Source organism: Macaca mulatta, chromosome 1 (genome assembly GCF_049350105.2).
Source record: "Macaca mulatta isolate MMU2019108-1 chromosome 1, T2T-MMU8v2.0, whole genome shotgun sequence".
NCBI classification, from domain to species: Eukaryota; Metazoa; Chordata; class Mammalia; order Primates; family Cercopithecidae; genus Macaca; species Macaca mulatta.
Window position 1 is genome coordinate 40,963,941 of NC_133406.1, and position 22,855 is coordinate 40,986,795.

Here is a 22,855-nt window from a genome sequence, read left to right on the forward strand (position 1 = left end):
TCTGGTCCTCATTCTCAGGTTCTTGTCAGATCTTTCTGCTTGGGCTGGGCAAGGGGGCACGGGTGGAATAACTTTGTGAAGGGCAAGTGTAGTTTCTTTGAGAGTTGGTTACAGGGTGCTCTGGCTGTTGTACATCTAACTCCTAGGTCCTACAGCTTGGGCTGTTGTACATCTAACTCCTAGGTCCTACAGCTTGAGCTGGGACCTCACCTCCCTAAGGATGGTTAGATGTGAAGAATGAGTGAGAGAGAGATTCATTGATGATATTGATGTTGACCATAGAGAAATAGTAGCACTGTTAATGGAAATGAGGAATAAAAGTATGGGTACTGAAGGGAATATTTCATGAATATCTATGGTGAGATGCCAGATAGGCAATTGGAATAGGACCATGGTGTGAACTGGGTTGGAATTATTTACTTTGTATTTTCTTTAATAATGGTGAGACTTGAATCTACAAGCTGGGAAGTATGAATTATAGAAGTATAAGGGCATTAGGGCCAGCTTCTTAGGGAACAAGTACCAGATGGTAATAAAGATCAACGTCAATTCTCAGTGTCTTTTTACTCTACCTATATAGGTGGAAGGAGAAAGAAGAAAGAAGAAATGACCTATCAAAAACGTGAGAGGGACTAGGAAAGACTGAGTAGAAAAGTTTTAATGAAGGGATTGCTGTAATGCAATAGTTTGCAAAATGTGGTCTCCAGATGAGCGTCATCAGCATCACCTGGGAACTTACTAGAAACACAAATTTTTGAACCCCATCTCAGACCCGCTGAATCAGAGCCTCTTGCAATGTGGTCCAGCAATCTGGGTGATCCAGGGCTAGTGTTTGAAAAAACACTGATAAAGTATAGTATTGAGTAGTAAGAGTTCAGGAAATACAGGGACTGAGAAAAAGCTCTTAGATTGGTCAGGAAAAGTCATTGATAACACTTGAGCAAATTTGCTACAATGTTAAAAGACCCTAATTGCAAGTTTAGAGATGACTTAGGTAATCAGAAAGTAAAGCCAGTAGCTATATATATATTGTCTTTTCATAAAGTTCAAAGACAAGGAGAAAGATAGATGCTTGATGACAAAAGCAGGATGGATGGAAACTTAGGTTGGAAGGACTGGAGTATATTTTATGTTTTGGGCTTCAACAGACAATATAAAAGGGCATTTATTTTGTAGAAATTATTTTAGCCTTACCTATGCACATTTTCTATGCAGAAAGCATTTTAAGTATAAAATATTTTAAAATTGGCTTATAGGAGACTGATATTTTAATAACTCTATTATAAATATATCTGCATTGAATAAAATAAAAACATCAAGATTAAAAAATTTGGTAATATTAGCCACCACTACTAATACCTTCTAGTCTTTTTATCAATATAGAATATGCATTTTATGCATATACAGATAATGCATTTTAAACATACACTTAATCAAATTCTCTGTTATAAAATATATTTATTTTAAATGTGTAGTTAACAATTTTGACAAACATATGCCCCTATAACCATCACCCTGATTAAGTACTTTCCAAATCCCCCCAAAGGGCTTTTATTTATGTATTTAATTTGAGATTGAGTCTCACTCTGTTGCTCAGGTTGGAGTGCAGTGGTGCAATCTTGGTGCACTGCAACCTCCGCCTCCCAGGTTGAAGCAATTCTCCTGCCTTAGCCTCCTGAGTAGCTGGGATTACAAGCATGCACCATCATGCCTGGCTGATTTTTTATATTTTTGGTAGAGTTGGGGTTTCGCCATGTTGACCAGGCTGTTCTCAAACTCCTGACCTCAGAGTGCTGGGATTACAGGCATGAGCTGCAATGCCCAGCCTCAAAGTGCTTTTAGACCCCTTGCAGTCATTCTTAACTCTGGTTAACCCTCTGTGCCTCAGGCAATCATTACTCTAGATTTTTATCAATATTAATTTTGTTTGCGTGTCCCAGAACTTCTGAAGTGCAGTGATGTAATGCATTCTTTTGTGCCTGTATTCTGTTGGCATAAAACATGCCAAGCGATTAATCCACATTGTTGTACACATTAATAGTTCCTTTCTTTGTTTACTGCTGAATAATATTCTTTTGTGTGAATAAAAGAATATTATTATTGTCCATTCAGCTTTTGATGAACCTTTAGGTTGTTTCTGATTTTTTGCTATTATGAATAAAGCTAGGAACATACTGTAAAAGTCTTTTTGTTTACATGTGTTTTCATTTCTCTTGGTTTGTATGTATGTATTTTGGGATATAAATGTGTGTGTGTGTATACAATGTTACACACATACATGCACATATATATACACTTGGGTACATACATATGTGACTATATACATATCTCTCTCTCTCTCTCTCCCCTAGTCCGTGGCTTGTCTTTTCGATTTTTTGAAGAGCATAAGTTTTAAATATTGATGAATCTAGTTTATTAGGTTTTTTCTTTTATTGAATTTTATTTAAGAATTCTTTATCCTGGTTTGGTATCTTGATCAATTTGTGCTGCTATAATAAAATACCTAAGACTAGGTAATTTAGAAGCAACATAAATCTATTTCTCACAGATCCAGATGCTGGGAAGCCCAGTATTATGGTGCCAGCAGGTTCGGTGCCTGGCAAGGGCCCAGTCTCTGCTTCCAAGATGGCACCTTGTTGCTGCCTTCTCTATGGAGTACAAATGCTGTGTCCACTTATGGCAGAAGGGATGGAGGGGCAAAAATGGCCCTACCTGATTCTCTCCAGCCTTTTCATGTGGCACTGATCTCATCCATGAAGGCAGAGTCCTCATAGTCTTGATCACCTCCTAGGCATCTTAATACTGTTGTGTTGGGGATTAAGATTTAACATGAATTTTGGAGGAGGAGGCACAAACAGTCATACTATATCAGACGGTAAAAATTTACTCCTTAGTTTTCTTCTAGAAATAGATTAAGTCTGTGATCCATTTTGGATTAATTTTTGTGCAATGTTATGTATTGTTTGAGGTTAATTTTTTTCTGGTTTTAAAATTTTCATCCAGTCGTTCCAGCATCATTTGTTGAGAATATTGTTATTCCCATTAAATTACTTTGATACCTTTGTCAAAAATATATTGGCTATACATATAAAAACACACACATACACATATATATAAATGTAGAAATAGGTGAGCCTGTTTCTGACCTCTGTTCTGTCCTATTTGTCTGCATGTCTGTCCTTTTACTACTGTACTGTCTTGGTGACCACAGCTCTCTAGTAAGTTTTGAAATCAGGTAATCTAAGTTCTCTATTTTTTTGAGAATTGTTTTAGCTATTCTAGGTTTTTACATTTCCAGATAAATTTTAAAATAGCCTGCCAGTTTCTAACAAAAACAATCTGCTTGGGTTCTGATTGCAATTGTATTATAACTATAGTTCAGTTTGGGGAGAATTATATAAATCCTTCTGAAGAGTCAGCTTTTGGCTTTCACTTATTTTCTGTGTCTGTTTTCTGCTCTTTACTATTTCTTCCTTCTACTTTATTTGGATTTAATATGCTGTTCTTTTTTTTATAGCTTCTTAGATGCTTAGGTAGATGCTTAGATCAAGGCTTTTAGATCTATTTTAACATAAGCATATAAAGCTATAAATACCTCCCTAAGCACTGCTTTTATTGCATCCGACACGTTATATATGTTTCCATTTTCATTTGGCTTAAAATATTTTCTGATTTCTCCTGTGATTTATTTTTTGACCTGTGATTATTTACTTTTTATTTGTTTTTAGAGACAAGATCTCTCTGTTGCCTAGGTATTGTACAGTGGTGCAATCATAGTTCACTGCGACTTCAAACTCTTAGGCTCAAGTGATCCTCCCGCCTCAGCCTCCTGTGTAGCTAGGACTACAGGAATGCACTGCCACTGTTCCTGGCTAATTTTTACAAACTTTTTTGTAAAGATAGGGTCTTACTATATTGCCCAGGTTGGTCTCAAACACCCTCAAGCAATCCTCTGGCCTCAGCCTCCCAAAGTGTTGAGATTACAGGTGTGAGCCACCATACCCGGCAACCTACAAATATTTAGAAGTGTTTGATTCATTTCCAAATATTTGAGGAATTAGAGAACTTTATTCATCAACTTAGACAACCAATTCTAGTTGTTTATCTTTTTTTTTTTTTAATTTGTAGTTCTGTGACTTTAATTCTTTTAAACTTCTGAGATTTGTTTCGTGGTTCAGCATATGTTCTATCTTGGTGAATGTGCCATGTGCACTTATAAAGAAGGTGTATTCTTTTGTTGGGTAAAATGTGCTGTAAATACCAGTGGGATCTGTTGGGTTATAACCTTAGTGTTGGTCTAACCTTACTGGTTTTGTTTGTTTGTTTGTTTTTTACTGAGACGGAGTCTTGCTCTGTCACCCAGGCTGGAGTGCAGTGGCACGATCTTGGCTGATTGCAACCTCTGCTGCCCAGGTTCAAGCGATTCTTGTGCCTCAGCCTCCCAAGTACCTGGGACTATAGGCACACACCACCACACCTGGCTAATTTTTGTATTTTGAGTAGAGACGGGGTTTCACTGTTGGCCAGGCTGTTCTCAAATGCCTGACCTCAGGTGATCCGCCCGCCTTGGCCTCCCAGAGTGCTTGGCAGGCGTGAGCCATCACACCCGGCCACCTTAGTGGTTTTCTGCCTACTTTTTGTTAGTTATTGAGAGAGTTTTGAAATCTCCAAATAATTACAGATTTATCTATTTCTCTTTTCTCTGTTTCTGTTTTTGTATTTTCTTTTTCATTTGTTTGAAACAGGGTCTTGCTTTGTTGCCCAGGCTGCAGTGCAGTGACGCCATCACGGCTCACTGCAGTCTCAATCACCTGGACTCAAGCAGTCCTCCCACCTCAGCCTCCTGAGCAGCTGGGACTACAGGCATATGCCACCATGCCTACCTAATGTCTTCTGCTATTTTATGAACTGTCTTAGTCTTTTTTTTAGTTGCTCTGGTAGTTACATTATGCACCTTTATATAATTTTATGTATAATATAAAATGTTACAACAGTGTAGTGCTTTCATTTTCCTTTCCTTTTGTTTGTACTACTGTTGTCAAACAGCTTCTATATTTAAGTTTCAAAATATAGAGGGCTTTTTTGGTTTCTGTTTATTTTTTTCTTAATAAATTGACTTTTAAATATGTTTTAAAACAAAGAAAAAAGTTATTTTGTATTTACTCATATGTTTACTATTTCTGGCACTTGTCATCTCTTTGTTTAGTTCAAGGCTTCCATCTGGTATCATTTTCTTCCAGCCCAAAGAGTTTCCTTTTTAATATTCCTTATGGTATTGATCTGTTGGCATCAAATCTCCTCAGCTCTTATGTGTCTAAAAAAGTGTATTTTTTTCACCTTTGATTTTAAAGAATATTTTTGCTGGATATAAAATTATATATAGATAGGCATTTTTTCCATAGTATTTTAAAGATGTTATTCTGTTGTCTCCTGGCTTGTCTTTTTTCTAGCAAGAACTTAGCTATCGTTCTTTTGTTTTTGTTTTTGTTTTTGTTTTTGAGATAGTGTTTTGCTCTGTTGCCTAGGCTGGAGTGCGGTGGCGCTATCTTGGCTCACACAACCTCACCTCCCGAGTTCAAGCGTTTCTCCTGCCTCAACCTCCTGAGCAACTGAGACTACAGGCATGTGCCACCATGCCTGGCTAATTTTTGTAATTTTAGTAGAGACAGGGTTTCACTGTGTTGGCCAGGCTGGTCTCGAACTCCTGACCTTGTGATCCACCTGCCTCGGCCTCCCAAAGTGCTGGGATTACAGGCGTGAGCCACCGTGCCCAGCCTCTTATTTTTATTCCTTCTTATGTAATATATATATATTTTCTCTCCTTTTACTACATTGTTTTTCAACAGTTTGATTAAAATGCCTTTGTGTGGTTTTCTTTTGTGTTTAAATTCTTGCAGTTGAGCCTCTTATTATAGGCTTATAATTTTCATCAAATTTGGATCCTGCAATTGCCATCGAAGTCTGTATGTTCATTTCTCCTGTATAATTCATGTGAGAAAATACGGTAAACCTGTGTTTTCTGGTAATTGTCTAATTAATACAAAATTTCTAAAATTAGGATTTTTGTTTTACATTATGTTGAGGAGGAAGAGAGAGTGAAGAAAACAACTAGAGAGAGAACTCCTGGAAAGAACTTACACTAGAAGACAAAACCAGGAGGATTTCTTGACGAGTTCTTTTTCAGATTTAAGGGAAATAGGATGTGGGTATGTCGTACGCTGGTCAAAAAGGCAAACTGGGCCAAGCACAGTGGCTTACACCTGTAACCCCAGCACTTTGGGAGGCCCAGTTGGGCGGATCATGAGGTCAGGATTTCAAGACTAGCCTGGAAACATGAGGAAACCCTATCTCTACTAAAAATACAAAAGTTAGCCGAGCGTGGTGGAGCTTGCCTGTAATCCCAGCTACTCGGGAGGCTAAGGCAGGAGAATCGCTTGAACCCAGGAGGCGGAGGTTGCAGTGAGCCCAGATTGTGCCACTGCACTCCAGCCTAGGCGACGAGCAAGACCCTGTCTCAGAAAAGAAAAAAAGGGAAACTGAATAAATCGTAAGCAATGAGATATTTACACTTTAGCTTTTAGTATATGAACTGTTGAAAATTGAGGTCTGTCATGCATTGTAAAATAATGAGCAGAAAAAGTTAGGCTCCAGAATTCTGATACTGTACCTGGGTTTGAATTCCAGTCCTAGCACTTACCATCTTTGTGGCGTTGGGCAAGTTTCCTAAAATCTCTAGGTGTTTCTTTAATCATAAAATTGGAAAAATGGTTATAATCTCAGGTTGTCATGGAAACTAAACCCAGGATGGCTTATGTTCTTCACTTGTCATTTAGTAGATCCCCAATAATAATTAGTTATCTTTCCTTCTCTATATATTAACTTTTTATTCTTTCATTCAGGGACTTTTTTCCTTTTAAACATATGCAGTATTTAAATAAGTCCCTATGGCCCTCATGAGACTGTATTTACCCATTATGTTTCTCTATTGTATCTTTTCTGTGTTGTTGTTTATCCCATCCTATAAAAAAAAAGTTACATATTCCATCTTAAAAACTGTTTTGACCCTCACATCTCTCTCTAGCTGCTGCCTCTTTCTTTTCCCAGACAGTATTGTCTAAATTCAATTTTAGCCTCAGTTCCTCCCCTCTTATAACAAGATCCTCGGTGACTTCCACATTACTAAATCCAGTGATTAGTTCTCAGGCCTCATTTTACTTTATTCTTCAGGAGCATTTATTCATTCTGCCCTCTTTTCTTGAAGCTTTTTCTTTATTTGGCTTCTGGGACACTTTGTTTAACAAATTTACCTCCTACTTCTTTGGCCACTGGTTCTCAATCTGTTTACTATTTGTTTCCTTCTCAGTCTAGCCAGGAGTGTCCAGTGTTTTGGCTTCCCTGGGTCACATTGGAAAAATAATTGTTTTGGGCCACACATAAAATACGCTAACACTAATGATAGCTGATGAGCTTTAAAAAATTGCAAAAAAATCTCATAATGTTTTAGGAAAGTTTATGAATTTGTGTTGGGCCGCAGTTAAAGCTGTCCTGGGCTGCATGTGGTCTGTGGGCCATGGGTTGGACAGGCTTAGTCTGCCCTTAAATATTGGAGTTTCTGCCTCTTAACACTCCCTTGGTAATGTCATCCCATCTCATGGGCTTTAACGAATATCTATATGCTGATGACTTCCAAATGATATCTGTTCTCCCACTCTTTCCTCTGATCCCTTTAACAAAACTCTTTAAGAAACTACCAGTTAATTACATTCATGTCATACCTTTGCTTAAAATGTCCAAAAATTTTGCTTGGTAGTTTCCCATATCTCAGACCATCTAGATCAAGTTAAGTCTGACCTGCATAGTCCCAAACAACTTCGCTCAAATGTCTGGGCCCTCAACTGGAGTGGCTGTGATAGCTAAGAAAACTGGGTCTCTCTTCCCAAGTAGTCTGTCATCCTCAGCTTCATAGTGTTTTAATGGTGTTCCAAAAGGGCAAGCCCAAATGTGCCAGTGCTTAAAAAGTCTCAGTGTCACATTTACTGAAGTCCAGTTGGCCAAAGTAAGTCACATGGCCAAACCCAGGGTCAGTAGGAGTTCCAGGGGTGCAAATGCCAAGAAGTGTGTGATTCATTGGAGGCAGTTAATAATCGATCACAGGTTTTATATAATCTGTATCTGGTTTAATTTGTTAAATTATTTAATTAATTAATTAATTTATTTGGAGACAGAGTCTTGCTCTGTGGCCCAGGCTGGAGTGCAGTGGCGCAATCTCGGCTCACTGCAACCTCCGCCTCCCCGGTTCAAGCGATTCTCCTGCCTCAGCCTCCAGAATAGCTGGGATTACAGGTGTCCGCCACCGCACCCGGCTAATTTTTGTTTTTTTTAGTAGAGAGGGGGGTTTCACCATCTTGGCCAGGCTGGTCTCGCACTCCTTACCTCATGATCCCACCTGCCTTGGCCTCCCAAAGTGCTGGGATTACAGGCGTGAGCCACCGCACCTGGCCAGATTATTTTATTATACAGCACCCATTTCTTTACTCAAGAAAATAATTAAGAAAAAGAACTGTCTAGATAATTAAATTGTCATCTGGGAGTATGGGCTAAATAATGGCTCTTGTGAGAATATCAAGTTTGACTTTTGAGTATCTTTTGTTTTTCAATTTCAAAGAGTACCTGGAAGTAGAGAATGTACTATTTGTACCACAATAATTTATAGCATATTTTATTTAGTTAGACAGTATCTTAAATATTGTTGCTAGTTGAGTTAATTAACTTGTCCATCTTTCATATTATCTACCTGTACCAAGTTAGAAAGTTGAACTTTATTTCTCCCTGATCTAAAATTTTATGGAGCTTTACATTTTATAAAGCACTGTTTCAGCTGGGTGCAGTGGCTCATACCTGTAATCCCAGCACTTTGGGAGGCCAAGGCGGGAGGATCACTTGAGCATAGGAGTTCAAGATCAGCCTGGACAACATAACAAAACTCTGTCTCTACTACAAATACAAAAATTAGCCAGCTGTGGTGGCACATGCCTCTAGTTGCAGCTACTTGGGTGGCTAAAGCAGGAGCCCAGGAGGTTGAGGCTGCAGTAAGCCATGATTGCATCACTGTGCTCCAGCCTGGGCAATAGAGTTAAAAAAAAACAAAAATCACCGTTTCTTTTTCCAACCTGATTTTTGTTCACTGTCACCTGTCAAAGGATATGGTTACACCTTGTTTTCTTTTTCCTTTAAAGCAGCTTTAGGTTTACAGAAAAATAGCGAGAAAGGTATAGAGATTTCCCATATACCCCTTGCTCACACACATGAATAGCCTCCCTTATTATCAGCGTCCCCCACCAGAGTGGTACATTTGTTATAATTGATGAACTTACATTGACACATCATATTCACCCGAGGTTCATTTTACATTATAGTTCACTCTTGGTGTTGTACACTCTGTGGGTTTGGACCAGTGTGTAATGACATGTATCCACTGTTGTATAGTACAGAGTACACTGCCCTAAAAATCCTCTTTGGTCCACCTGTTAATTCCCCCTCTCTTCCCTTCCAACTCCTGGCAACCACTGATCTTTTTACTACCTCCATAGTCCTTGCCTTTTCCAGAATGTCATATGGTTGGAATCCTATGGTATATAGTCATTTTAGATTGTAACATGCATTTAAGTTTCCTTCATGTCTTTTCATAGTTTGATAGCTCATTTCTTTTTAGTGCTAAATAATAATCTGTTGTCTGGATGTACCACAGATTGTTTATCCTTTCATCTACTGAGGGATATCTTGGTTGCTTCAGTAGGTGAATGGATGAATTAGTTTTCAGTGATTATAAATAAAACCGATATGATACTCATGTGCAGGTTTTTGTGTAGACATCAGTTTTCAGCTCAATTGAATAAATACCAAGAGGTCATATGGTAAGATTATGTTTAGCTTTGTGAGTAACTACTAAACTGTCTTCCAAAGTGACTGTACTGTTTTGCGTTCCCAATAGCAGTGAATGAGAGTTCCCCATGCTCCACATTCTCATTCGCATTTGGTTTTGTAATTGTTCTGGATTTTGGCCATTCTAATAGTGTAGTGGTGTATCATTGTTTTAACTTGCATTTCCCTAAGACTATGTGGAGCATCTTTTCACATGCTTATTTGCCATCTGATATCTTCTTTGGCGAGGTGTCTGTTAAGGTTTTGGCTCATTTTTTGATCGAGTTGCTTGTTTTCTTATTGTTCAAGAGTTCTTTGTATATTTCAGATAAGTCATTTATGAAATGCATGTTTTACACATACTTTCTTCCAGTCTGTGGCTTGTCTTGTTCTCTTGACAGCCTGTTTTCTTTGCATTAACTCCTTGTACTTTGTCTTGTAATGTTGTCCCTTTGTCAGTTTTTTCATATTCTTACCATTTCCAAATAAATTTAGTCTGCTATTACTTACTTTAACACTACTTTTAATTCTAGTATCTACTCATATTTTTGCTTTCATTTTGGTATCCTTCTTGTTTGGAATTCTGTTAACCTTTTATCTGTATGTGCAAGCATCTGATTATTTTGTTATGTCTTCTAAGGTGGTCTTATCTGACCATTTATATATTGATATACTAATTTTAATCTGTTTATTATTTCAAGAAGGTACAGGGGTTGTTGCCAAAAAAGGACTATTTTTTTAAAAAGCATTGGGTTCATTGCTTTGGAAAGCATTGTTTTGGCATACCTCATTTAATGTAAAAATTGAGATGAGGGGAAATAACTTTCCTGTTATTTATGGCTTAACCTACTTGTTTCATTCATTTGGGTTGTGAGCTTATGTTCTGTTTGAAATTTTAGATTTTGTATTTCTGCAGAAATATTTAATGTTCTGTATATATTATATAGATCCCACTACGATGAAAACAAAATGTGAATTTCAGAGAGCCAAGTAAATGATTATGTATTTCTCTGATTGACTCTATAAAATGGTAGGTTTTCTTAAGAAAAAGTATGTTATTCCTGGTTCTCAGATGAAAAACCTTTCAGATTGTTTTCGGTGAAGACTTTTAAAACTATTGTCAGGTTTGAGAAACCTTGAATTTTTAGGATCTTTACCTTTTATTGAGAAACTATTTAGTCCAAATTAACCTGAATGCAACTTGTATGCCATGCACTATGTGAGGCACTACATATGCATGATTGAATAGGACAGTCTCTAGTGAAGGAAATGTGTACACAAATAACTTCATTGTAGTACTGTGAGTCCAATAATAAATGTGGACATTAAGATGCACTGGGAGTACTCAGCCAAACTAAGACTTGCTTTTAGGAGTTGCTGAGTTTAAAATACAAGAATGGGTTAACCAGACAAGGAGGGAAGTGGGAGGGCATTCTAGGATGAGTGAAAAAGCATGAATAAGGATACTGAGGGGCAAAACAACAAGAAACTAAAAGTAATTGAGGTTTACTGGATCATAAAGTGTAAAGTGAAAAGCTGTGGGACTTTATATGCTATGCTGAGGAACTTGAGTTTTATCATAAAATATTTTCTCTCATTCTTTTCCACTAAAGTGCAACTGAAGTCACAGGAGATTGAATACATGCTTTGGAAGTATGGCAGCAAAGTCTGCGTAGACCTGCCACATATTTGAAATTTCTCCTAAGACATATTTTATCTTGTGAAGAATTATGAAAAATGTTCTATTTTTAAATTGATTAGTGTGAGTTCTTAAGTTCCTAATTTATAGACTGAGGATAATAATAGCATTTACCTTTTAGGATTGCTGGGAGGAGTAATAACTATAAAATGATAATGACAATAATGGCCAACATTTTTTGAGGGCTTACTTACCAAGGAACAGTCCTAAGTGCTTTACTTCTGTTACCTCATTTAATCCTCAAAACACCTCAATGAGGTAGGTATTTTACTATCTCCATCTCATTTCTAGCAAAACTGGGGCATAGAGAAGTAATTCACCTAAGGTTACACAGCTAGTAAGTGGCAGAGCTTGGTTTGAACCTAGGCAGTTTGAATATAAGACATTCTTACTATATTATACTCCCATTTTATGATATCATGCATATAGAATATTTAGCTTTGTATTTGGCACATACTAATTATAAACGTAAGCAATTATCAATAGCAATAATAATAACTTACTTTGTCCAAATCTTTGAGTTAAATTGAAGTCCCCAAGAAATTGTACTGTTTTTCTTGTGACTTGATTTACACCTGACATACCATTGGAGTGCAGAAAGTGTGACTCCCAAAGCCATGCTTTTAACCACTGCTGCCTCCTTCCTTGTTGGTCTGTCTCTACATTAGATTTTAAATCCATGGCAGGGATCACATCGATTTTTTTCCATCATAGTACACTTAGTCCTTAACACTGCATCTGTGATATAAAAATAACCAAATTTGTACAGTAAATGAGAATTGAAAAACCTGACAGTTTCAACTGATCTTAGCATTATTCATACTACCTATAATTGTGTTTTAATTGTTTTACATATTTTTTCTTCAGTAAGGAGTTCATCTGCTTCCGTGTTCTACAGGGCATTCTCACCCTGATCTTAAAAGAGTCCTGCTTGGTAACTGGTATCTGTCCTGTAGTGATCACTCAGTTTTCAGACAGTGAGGAACATTAGAATAACATTTTGGTCTATAACTAGAATCTGTTAGAAATATAAATTTTTAAATGTTTGTTCTAAGAAACATTAAACAAACAAAATACTTTGACATTTTTCCTTTACCTTTCACATTAAGTCATTTCAAATAAAGATAAAATAATTTTCTTCATAGGGTTCTCTGTTATTGTGGGTTAACTCATATTTTCCTCCTCTCCTCTATCTAGAATGTCTTAAACCATTCTACCTTATGAGAAATTGGATGTTCTTGCAGATAGTCATTGTGGGAGAAAACGTTTCATTTAAGTCCCAGATGAGGACCGAAAACTTGAAATCAGAGGAGCATCTGAAATCAAGTAATATTAGGTAGGATAAAAATTACAAGGGATTTCTGCTTGTTTTTATTCCTTTTGGAGATGTGTATTATTCATACTCTGTGAACACTAATGAAATTAGAATCTTCCTGAAGCATTTGATTTTGGCCAAGATCGGGATGGGGCATGCTAAAGTTTTATTATTTATGTGACTTCACGAGAACCTTGGCTTACGTTTGCTTTGTCTTGAGCGTTTATATCTTGTGGTCCAAGGAAGCTTTTAAAATTTTTACTGAAGTAAATTTTAAAAAAAATTGTTTTATATGAGGTCTCTGAATATTTATGATAAACATAGGGACAAATGATTTATGCATCATCCTTTAGAATGAAAATTTCTGTGTTTTGTTGTTGTTGTTGTTGTTTTTAACATAGTAAATCATGTGAGTGCAGGTAGCATCAGCTTGCTGTTCTGTGTGTCAGCATGGATGCAATCAAGCCTCCCAAGTGCCTGTAGAAATAGGTGTATGATAGTATGCTAGAGAAGCCCTCTTGTACATGTGAAGTAATAACTGTTGCTACAGCAGCTTATAATGACTGAACATGCAAAGATGCTTGATCTCAAAGATGCAGCTTTTAACCAAGAGATGATAGTTGCCTCTATGAGCTGATACTAGGAGAGTGATACCTCTAGCCTGGCCATTTCAGAAGGCCTTAAATATGTTTATGAGCTCGGGTTTGGAACTAGATTGCAAGGGTGGAACCCAGGCTCTGCCATTTCCTAGTTATGTGACCTTGGGCAAGTTATTTAACCACTCTGTGCCTCTATTCCCTCATCATCAAAATGGGCTTAATATTATTACTTACCTGATAGAATTGTTGTGAGAATCAAAGATTTAGTAATATGAAAGCTAAAACCTGGCAAATAACAAGTGATTAAACTATATTGTTATTTTACTGCTGGTTAATTCTTAACAGATGAGTTTAGCCTGTTATCAGTGTGGCATTTCTATAATTTATAATTGTCTTGATATATCAGGTCCAATTTTAAAAATATATTTGTTAAATAATGTAATCAGAACTAATGTTTGGAGAAAAACAAAAAAGAAAAAAGTAACACCCTGACTCAATTATTTTGTAATTTTTATGTATCTGCCTCTGGTTTTATTTTCTATTTATACTAAGAACATAGTCATCATGACATCTAAACTGTTTTTCTTTTGTCGCTTGTGGTGGTAGGGACCTAGGGTTTTTTACTACAACTTTGAAATGTCTTTTTCAACCCAGTGTGCCCCTTCAAAAGGGGTCTCATGAAGCAATGAGGGGAGGGAGGGACACCTGACTAGCCAGTCAGTAACCAGATTAGCAAAAGTAATTTGGTGGTCATTGAACTATTCATGTCACAATCAGATTACCCCTCCTTATTCAAATGATCATTTAGGTTCTTTTATATAACTTACTTGTCTTATTTATTACTCATAGCAACTTTGAAAAGTAGTTTGTATTCTCGTTTTATGGATGAGGAAACAGTCTTCTTAGAAGCTCCAAGATAGCACTACTTATTTGTAGGAAAGCCCAAATTCAAACCCGAGTCTTTTTGCTTTATATTACTTTCCATTACATAAAACTGCCTCCTGTATGGTTCGTATTTTATCACTCAGTAATTCAACAAATTCAACAATTTTTAGTGAACAGCTGCCATGGCCGAGGCATTCTTCTAGTTGTTATGGCCCTTATCTTTTCTAACACTCCCAGTGGCTCTTCTTCTTAGTTGTATTCTAGGCATATGTCTATCCTTGCACTCACCTTTATTGTATTGAAATTATGTACATGCCTTTGTATCTGTCACCTTACCTAGAGGTCCTTAAAAGTAGGTATCTGCCAGTGTTACCAATTTGAGTATTTAGAGTAAAAAAAAAAAAATTACTTATTTTAATTTGTGCTTACTAGTAGTATTTCCTTTTTTGAATTATCAGTTTGGTCTTCTGCCAATTTTTCTGTTGATACTTTGATTTATTTATTTAGTTTGTGACCAAGTCTCACTCTTGTTGCACAGGTTGGAGTGCAATGGTATGATCTCAGCTCATTGCAACCTCCGCCTCCTGGGTTCAAGCGATTCTCCTGCTTCAGCCTCCCGGGTAGCTGGGATTATAGGCACCCGCCACCATGCCCAGCTAATTTTTATATTTTTAGTAGAGACAGTTTCACCACGTTGGCCAGGCTGGTCTCAAACTCCTGACCTCGGGTGATCTGCCCACCTCGACCTCCCAAAGTGCTGGGTGCTGGGATTACAGGTGTGAGCCACTGTACCTGGCCAATATATTTTTTGTATTAATTTTTCCATTTTGTCTAATCCACATGGCTCTTAACACTTTCTCTGCATTCTTTTCTTTGTCATTTTGTAATTATCCCAAATATTTGCCATTCTCTACAGCTTATCCCACTCTTTCTTTCAGACACAGGATCTACCTTATCTCTGAAATTGAGGAAATACAGCTGTAAATTCTCTTAACATCTCCCTACCCCCAGTATTTCCCAATTCTAACACATTTCTGTTTAACCTTACCAACCTCCAATTTTATCCTGACTCTTTTTCAAGGCCAGTCGTCTTCCTATCTTAATAATATCATTCTTATTTCCTTCTATCTCTTCCAGGACAATGCTGTCAGTTTTATTTTCTCCTATATCTTCAACCTATTCATTTCTTCCAGCTTCTTTCCTTTATTCTAAATACTCTCAAGTGTCTCTCCAATTGGTGGGGAGGGGAAGAAACTTCTGTTTAGCCATGGCCTCCATCTCTTTCTCTTTACACAGTCCAGCATCCTAAGAGTTGATGTAAACTTCTCCCTCTTATTTGTTCCTCAACCTCCTGCATCCTCATGTAATCTTTTCTCTGGCAAGGCTATCATTGACCCTTATTTCACCAAATCTGAGACACTTTCCAGTCCTTATTTATCTCATAGTACTTTTCAGCTGCCTGTGATATTGATGACTACTCTTCCTTTTTGTTCTCTCATTTTCTATACTTCACTCTTCTCTTGCTCTTATACTATTCACCAGTTTCTTCTTGGTGTTCTTCATGGAGTGTCTTTCATCTACCCTTTAAAAATGAAAACAGAGAACTAGCTCCACCATTCTGTGTTTCTGGGCAGTTACATTTACTGTCATGGTTTTAACTGCCATCAATGTACTGATCACATCAGTGCTGTATCCCTAGTCTCAAGTCTCCCCTTTGCTTGATACTTATCTCTGAATGCCTGCTTACGCATTCATTAATTCAACAAATTGAACACATTTTTAGTGAACAGCTGCTGCAGTCAAGGCATTATTGTAGGTATTATGGGTATAGCCCTGAATACTATCTTTTTTGCATTCTCCACCTTCTCATATACCCAGCCGGCCAAACTAACAATCTGGGAGTGACAGACTCTTTCCTCTGCTTTATCTTCCTTTCTTTCGGCTTAACTTACCAGGTATTTCTTCAATCTGGGTTTTTCCATTCATCTGTATTAGCACATCCTTACTTCCAGTCTTATATCTATAGTAATCTTTTTAAAATGTAAATCTAACAATGCTATGCTCTTGCTTTAAGTTCAGCACTGGTTTCCTATTAAAGGACGGAATCAGAACTCCAGGGCATGTCATGCAAGGCCTGTCACAGTATGTTCTCTCTGGATTCTTCAGCTTCATTATCTGTGGCTTTCTACCTTGCATTTGATGCTCACTCACTAGCTTAGCTTTACTTTTTATTGTTCTGTTATTTCTTCTGCTTGGAAGAATAACTCCTTCCCATCCTTTGAAATTCTCAGACCAGTGTTGGTCCTTAATAAAACTGGGTATACCTTAATAAAACTAGGTACACATTTTTAAAGAATATAAATTAGGGAGCGAATGTTGTGGTATAGAGTATTGTCGTGTTGGGAGATTTGAAAATGCTTCCTGAGCCCTAAAGTGCCATAAAGAGAAAGCAAATTAGTAGTTTTATTAACGTGTGCAAGAAAAACTCCTTTAGGAGCAGCATCTTCTCTAGATTTTCTTTTCCAAATGAAATTCAGCAGTAGAGCAATATGATTTATATATCTCTGATTAATATTGTGAGACTTGAGGTGTGTGTGGGTGTACACGCATGTGCGCACATTAAGTGCATGCTTACCTTATGTCTGGCCAATTATTCAGCATAAATAATTATGACTAGATTATTGTGTTTCTGGCTATGATTGATAAATGCTGTTATTATCCCAAGTATTCCTTAGAACTCTGTCAAACAAGTGAACAAATTAACTTGTGGCTTTTGGTTAAATTTCTTTAAAAAAAAAAAAAACAAAAAACCTCCCAGCATGTTCTCCCAAAATAAAAGAGAGTGATTCACTTTTCCTTAGCAGCTGTGAGTTTAGAAGATGTTGACTTACATTCCTGAATTCTGCTCAGAGGGGCTCGGGAGTTCAGGCAGAAGGAATCTCCCATTTTATGTGCCCTGACTTGGAAATACCTTTACATTTTTAAACCATGAATCTTAGACTGTATATTATTTTTGTGTGGTTTTTTTTTTTTTTTTGAGACAGAGTCTCGCTTTGTCACCTAGGCTGGAGTGCAGTGATGTGATCTTGGCTCACTGCAACCTTCACCTCCCAGGTTCAAGTGATTCTCCTGCTTCAGTCTCCAGAGTAGCTGGGACTACAGGTACATGCCACCACGCCAGGCTAATTTTTGTATTTTTAGTAGAGACGAGGTTTCACTGTGTTGGCCAGGCTGGTCTTGAACTCATGACCTCAGGTGATCTGCCCACCTCAGCCTCCCGAAGTGTTGGGATTACAGGCGTGAGCCACTGCGCCCAGCTGTTAGACTGTATATTCTTAAAAGAGATTATCCTGTATTTGTTACCTAGCATTGTACATAAATGCTATATATAATCAAGATATTTGTTAAAGAAGATAACCCAAATTTTAGTATTTTCCTCTAGTAACATTATTTGGAAAATTATCATAAAATTGTGAAGTATTGAAGGCTCCAGTTCTATGGGTTGTTACTATCAAACATTTCAAATTTTTTTTTCTCATACCCTTGTGTAAGAGAGGAACTATTACATACTATCATAAAATGAGGGTTAGGAGTTACACTCTGGAGCCATATTGATTATGCTACTTCTACTACTTACTATGACCTTGACTAACGATACTACTTAATAACCTCTATCTCCTTGGGTTTCTTGAGCTATAAAGTGGGGACAATAACAGTACTTAGTGTGAAGTAGATAATTTATGTAAAGCTCTTAGAACAATGACAATAGTAAATGCTGCATATAGTGTTAGCTGTACTTATAGGCACTATAGTATCTACATATATTCTAATGTACCTGGTACTGTTACTACCTCTACTATAGTACCTGTAGTATAGTATATAGTACTAAGTACTTAGAATGCTTTAAATGTATTTGTAGATCTTGATTATTCCACGAGTATTTATTGTTTCAGTTTATTAGCTTTCAACATATTTGGCTGTCACTGAATGTTCCATATTTTGTTCAGCCTTTTAATGACTTTTTCTTTTTTTATTGCTTGATAGAATTGCTTAATTTTCCTATTAATTAATAACTAAGACTATATTTTGATAGCTATGTTTAATAGTGTTACTTTATTATTGAAAGCATGGTGATTTATTCTTGGTTCATTCTTTTCATTAATTCCTTCAGCTTAAAGAATTAAAAGGAATTCATGTTGCCATACCCTCTGCCAAGAAAAAACATTTTAAAATTCTGCCTCTGTGTATGAGCATTGGCTGTAAACTTTAATGTTAATTCATTGATGGTCTTTGTAACAAAACCATAGAACAATTGTCTTCTTTGGAGACAGAAGTCTCACTCCATTGCCCAAGTTTGAATGCAGTGGCACAATCACGGTTCACTGCAGCTTCAGAACTCCTAGACTCAAGCAGTCCTCCCACCTCAGGCTCTTGAGTAGCTGGGACTACAAGTACACACCACCACGCCAGCTAATTTTTTGTTTTTTGTAGAGATGAAGTCTTCCTCTGGTGTCCAGGCTGATCTTAAACTCCTGGCTCCAGTGATGCTCCTGCCTCAGCCTCCCAAAGTACTGTGATTACAGGTGTGAGCCACCATGCCTGGACAATTTTTTTCTTTATAAAGTAAAATAATGATATAGCCAATTTTGTGCTGATCTATTAAAACATTTATATAAGGTTACATATCCATTGATTTGACTTCTAGTACATTATTTTTAAAAAAGAAAGCTAATAGTTGCTTAGGGGTGGGAAGATGGAGATTCCTTTTCTTGTGAGGCAATAACTCTTAGCTTAACCCTCCCACCTGTCTAAATGGATATTTTGGGGATACAGAAAAAAAAAAAGTTAGGATAATAGTATATAAGCCAAACTTTGTTTTAAAGAGTTTGTCAGTAGATTCTATCAAAAACATAGCATGGCCTGCAAGTAGTGTTTCTAATTATATGAGACTATATTTTTTAAAATAGTCCACTTTGTGACAAGATTAAGATATTAACTAATAAAAACAAATAAATATAGACTTTTACTCTGCAGACATTATTGTTGATGATTTCTTATAACCATAATTTGGTTTGGGAACTTAAAGATGTTTTACTTCTCGTTCTTTTCATCAGATATTCCTTAGAGCAGGAGATGGCAAACTTTTTCTGTTAAAGGATCAGATAGTAAATATTTTAGGGTTGGTGGACCATGTGGTGGTTGTCTCAACTCTCAGCTCTGCCTTGGTAGCTGAAAACAGCCATGGACAACATGTAAATGAATGTGTGTGGCTGTGTTCCAATAAAACTGTCTTCACAAAATTAGATCCAGGATGAAAGGGAATTTCATTCACAAGCCAACCATGGCATTTGAGTATAAATTTATTTCTTGTGGTCCTTTTGATAAAAATTTTAGATATAATCTATTTCCTTTATGAACAGATCTTTTAATTTAGGCTAATTGACTTAAATGTTAATGTTCCTGGATAAACCAACATTAGTTTTTTATGTCATATAATTTTGTTATTCTACTTTGAAAGAAATAGAAGTAACTTGGACTTTGTGGAGTCATTTAAGAACAAAATTTGTACCTGTTGGTACCTGACTGCTTTGTGACTGGAAGAATTATTTTATATCTCGGAGCTTCAGTTTTTCCATTTATAAAACAGGAATAATTCTAGCTATTCCATAGGGTTGTTATATTTTCCATTTAGCTGTCTTTATCAATTCAGTTTAGCAAAGTTGTTTTTAAAAAGAAAGCTAATAATTGTCATTATTAGGAAGGTAATAAAAGTAATTAACTTGTGCTTCTTTCAGAACCTAGGATAGAACTGCACAGAAATGAGCACCTCTACCCTTGTCATACTGAGGAATCAAAGCTGGAATTTCAAAATATTTTAACGTTTATGTCAGTTTTTGTGACATTTTTATATTTCTATTAGTGCTTGACTTTTTAGTTTTACAGTTTTTCTTGGACAGATTATAACATGGTAAAAATACGGAGTAAAATTTTAGATCTTTGTTTATCGATGGGAGCCTGCTCCAGAGTCTGCAAGAACTATAGTTCATCACCTGACAGCTTGTAAGAAAAGCAGATTATTTGTAAATTACATTTATATTATATACCGCATATAATCTTTGACTGGAAGTTGGTAACATCATTAGGTGGATGTTAGCATACTGAAATGTTACTTGTTCATCTTTACAAAACAAATCATGTTTGGAATGAGAAAACAACCTTTAGATACATGATCCTAAGTATATATCCTGCATATACTTGAGTATGAATTTTTAGCTAACATAGGGAAGCATAGTAAAATATATGCTTTTTAACTTCACAACTCAGGGACAAAATGAAAGGTCATTCATTGAATCTAGTAAAGGTGCATAATTAACCCTAGCTTTCTCACTAAAAGGTTTATAAATTAGTACTCTCCAATAGGATTTTTCAGGGGAGGAGCAACAGTTGCAACATTGGTAGGATGGGGTACATGGTATGCTTTATTAAATTGTATAATCTTAGGTTTTAAAGGCATAAGCCAACAGTTTTGCAAATGTGTATTTTTTTTAATGGCAAAAGTTAACACCTGAAGTGAAAAGTGAAGTCAGGCTATATGGATAATGGAATTTGATGTGATGTTAACATTTTACAACTAAGTGTGGCTATTTGTTTAGTATTCTTCATTTATGTTGCTAGTTCTCATAGGGCTTATGGTTACCTCCTTAGCACTACGTTGTGATTCTGTTGTTTGAAAGCTTAAATTTTGAAAAGATGTAAATATCTTTTAAAGACTAAGAGAATGAAAGGATTTGCTTTACATTTTAATGAAACTTAAATTTATTAGGTTATTAGGTTGGTGCATCTTTTAACATGGCAAAAACCACGATTACTTTTTCATCAACCTAATACAATTGACATTAAATACTTAATAAATTATATAAAACAATATTTAAACAGTAAAAATTTTAAAACCTTAATGTTCTCTAGCTCTCATGCTAAAAGTTCATTTTTAAAAATGGAAATCTCAGCCTGGCAGGGTGGCATGCACCTGTAATCCCAGCTACTTTGGAGGCTGAGGCAGGAGGCTCTCTTGAGTTCAGGAGTTGAAGACCATCCTGGGCAACATAGCAAGGCCCAATCTCTCTCAAAAAAAATCTCTCAAGTTTATATACCTACCTTCTTAAATAGAGTATATGAGTCTGATTTATACTTTTCCTCTCATTAAAAATATTGAGTGTCTGTTGTGTGCAAGGTGCTGTGCTAGTAGACAAGGAGTTGTGATAAGCATTCTTAAAATCTGTAATATGTAATATGAAGAAAAACTAGAAGTGCTGTGAGAGCGTAAAATAGGAATATCCTTAATCTAGATGGAGTTCAGGTAGGGCTTTCTGAAGCAGTAATGTGCTGACTGAGGTAGAAGATGAGTGGTAATTAAGCAGACAAAGGGGGAAGAGGTGTTGCTAGCAGAGTCTTTTATAAAGACCTCTAGTGTGAAAGAAGCAGGGTATACTGGAGAAACTAGAAGTCCAGTCCAGAAGTCCAGAAATGAGCCCGGAGATCAAGGAGTGAAGAGTAGTGAAAATAGAGTTCAGAGACTGTCGAATGTTGTAGGACAGTTTAGGTTTTGTTCTTAACCTCAGAGTAGTGGGAAGTCATTAAAGTGTTTTAAAGGGACAACTGGTAGATCAGATTTGCATTTTTAAAAGATCCCTCTGACAGCTGTTGGGAGAACAGAATGAAATAGGGCAAGAGTGAAGTGGAGGAAACAAAGTCAAGGGATGGTTCTTGAATGAGAGTGGCTGAAGAAGAAATGAAGGGAAATCAACAGATTCAAGATATAGTTAGTAGATAACATCTTTTGGAGTTGATAGATGTTAGAGGTTTGAGAGAAAGTTGTCATGGGAGGACTTCCAGGTTTCTTCCTTCCACAATTGGAAAGCTATGATGCATTTGCTAAGATGAAAAAACATTAGAAAGAGAACTAGAGGTAGGGGATGGGAATGGGTCTTGAGTTCAGTTTTGGACCTCTTGAACACAGGTAATTCTTGAAGAATTTGAGAGGGAAAAAAAAGACAGCAGCTAGAGGGGAACATGGGGCAGAAGGTTTTTAAAATGTGTGAGATACTTGGACATGTTAAAATGCTGAAGAGAAGGAAAGATCCAAATGAAGTGAGGGAAGTCTCAAAATTGGTGCAAGGGAAGGGGTAAATCAAAGGAACAGTCCTTAAGAAGGGTTAGCAAGAACATACCTAAGTGGAATTATTGTTCTTAAATATTAAGAGGTGCACTACCTCTAGTGTTTTAACAAGAGAAAGTAAGAAGCAGGCTGTATAAATGTAGTACATATTTAGTAAGTGGGAATTGTTTTCCCTGAGGTATGGAAATGTCACTTGGAGGTGAGGAAGGGGTATAGGAATCAGTAGCTTGAGAAGAGGGGAAATTTGAAATAGTTGTGGT

At 36.6% G+C, this 22,855-nt stretch overlaps 1 protein-coding gene across 50 annotated transcripts in view; it reads left to right on the plus strand.

Annotated features, from left to right (window-relative positions):
• Window positions 1-22,855, plus strand: part of SMG7 (SMG7 nonsense mediated mRNA decay factor) — an 87,028-nt gene that overhangs the window by 16,020 nt on the left and 48,153 nt on the right. For 27 of the 50 annotated variants that reach the window (XM_078001227.1, XM_078001275.1, XM_078001218.1 and 24 more), the window contains 2 exons: window positions 11,742-11,878; window positions 12,818-12,956. The exons of 18 other annotated variants lie outside the window; for them this stretch is intronic. In XM_078001227.1, the coding sequence (XP_077857353.1) occupies window positions 12,841-12,956 (116 nt within the window). In that variant the 5' untranslated portion in view covers window positions 11,742-11,878; window positions 12,818-12,840. The remainder of the gene's footprint in view (window positions 1-11,741; window positions 11,879-12,817; window positions 12,957-22,855) is intronic. 5 more of the 50 variants (XM_015122126.3, XM_078001248.1, XM_015122144.3 and 2 more) reach the window with 1 other exon arrangement.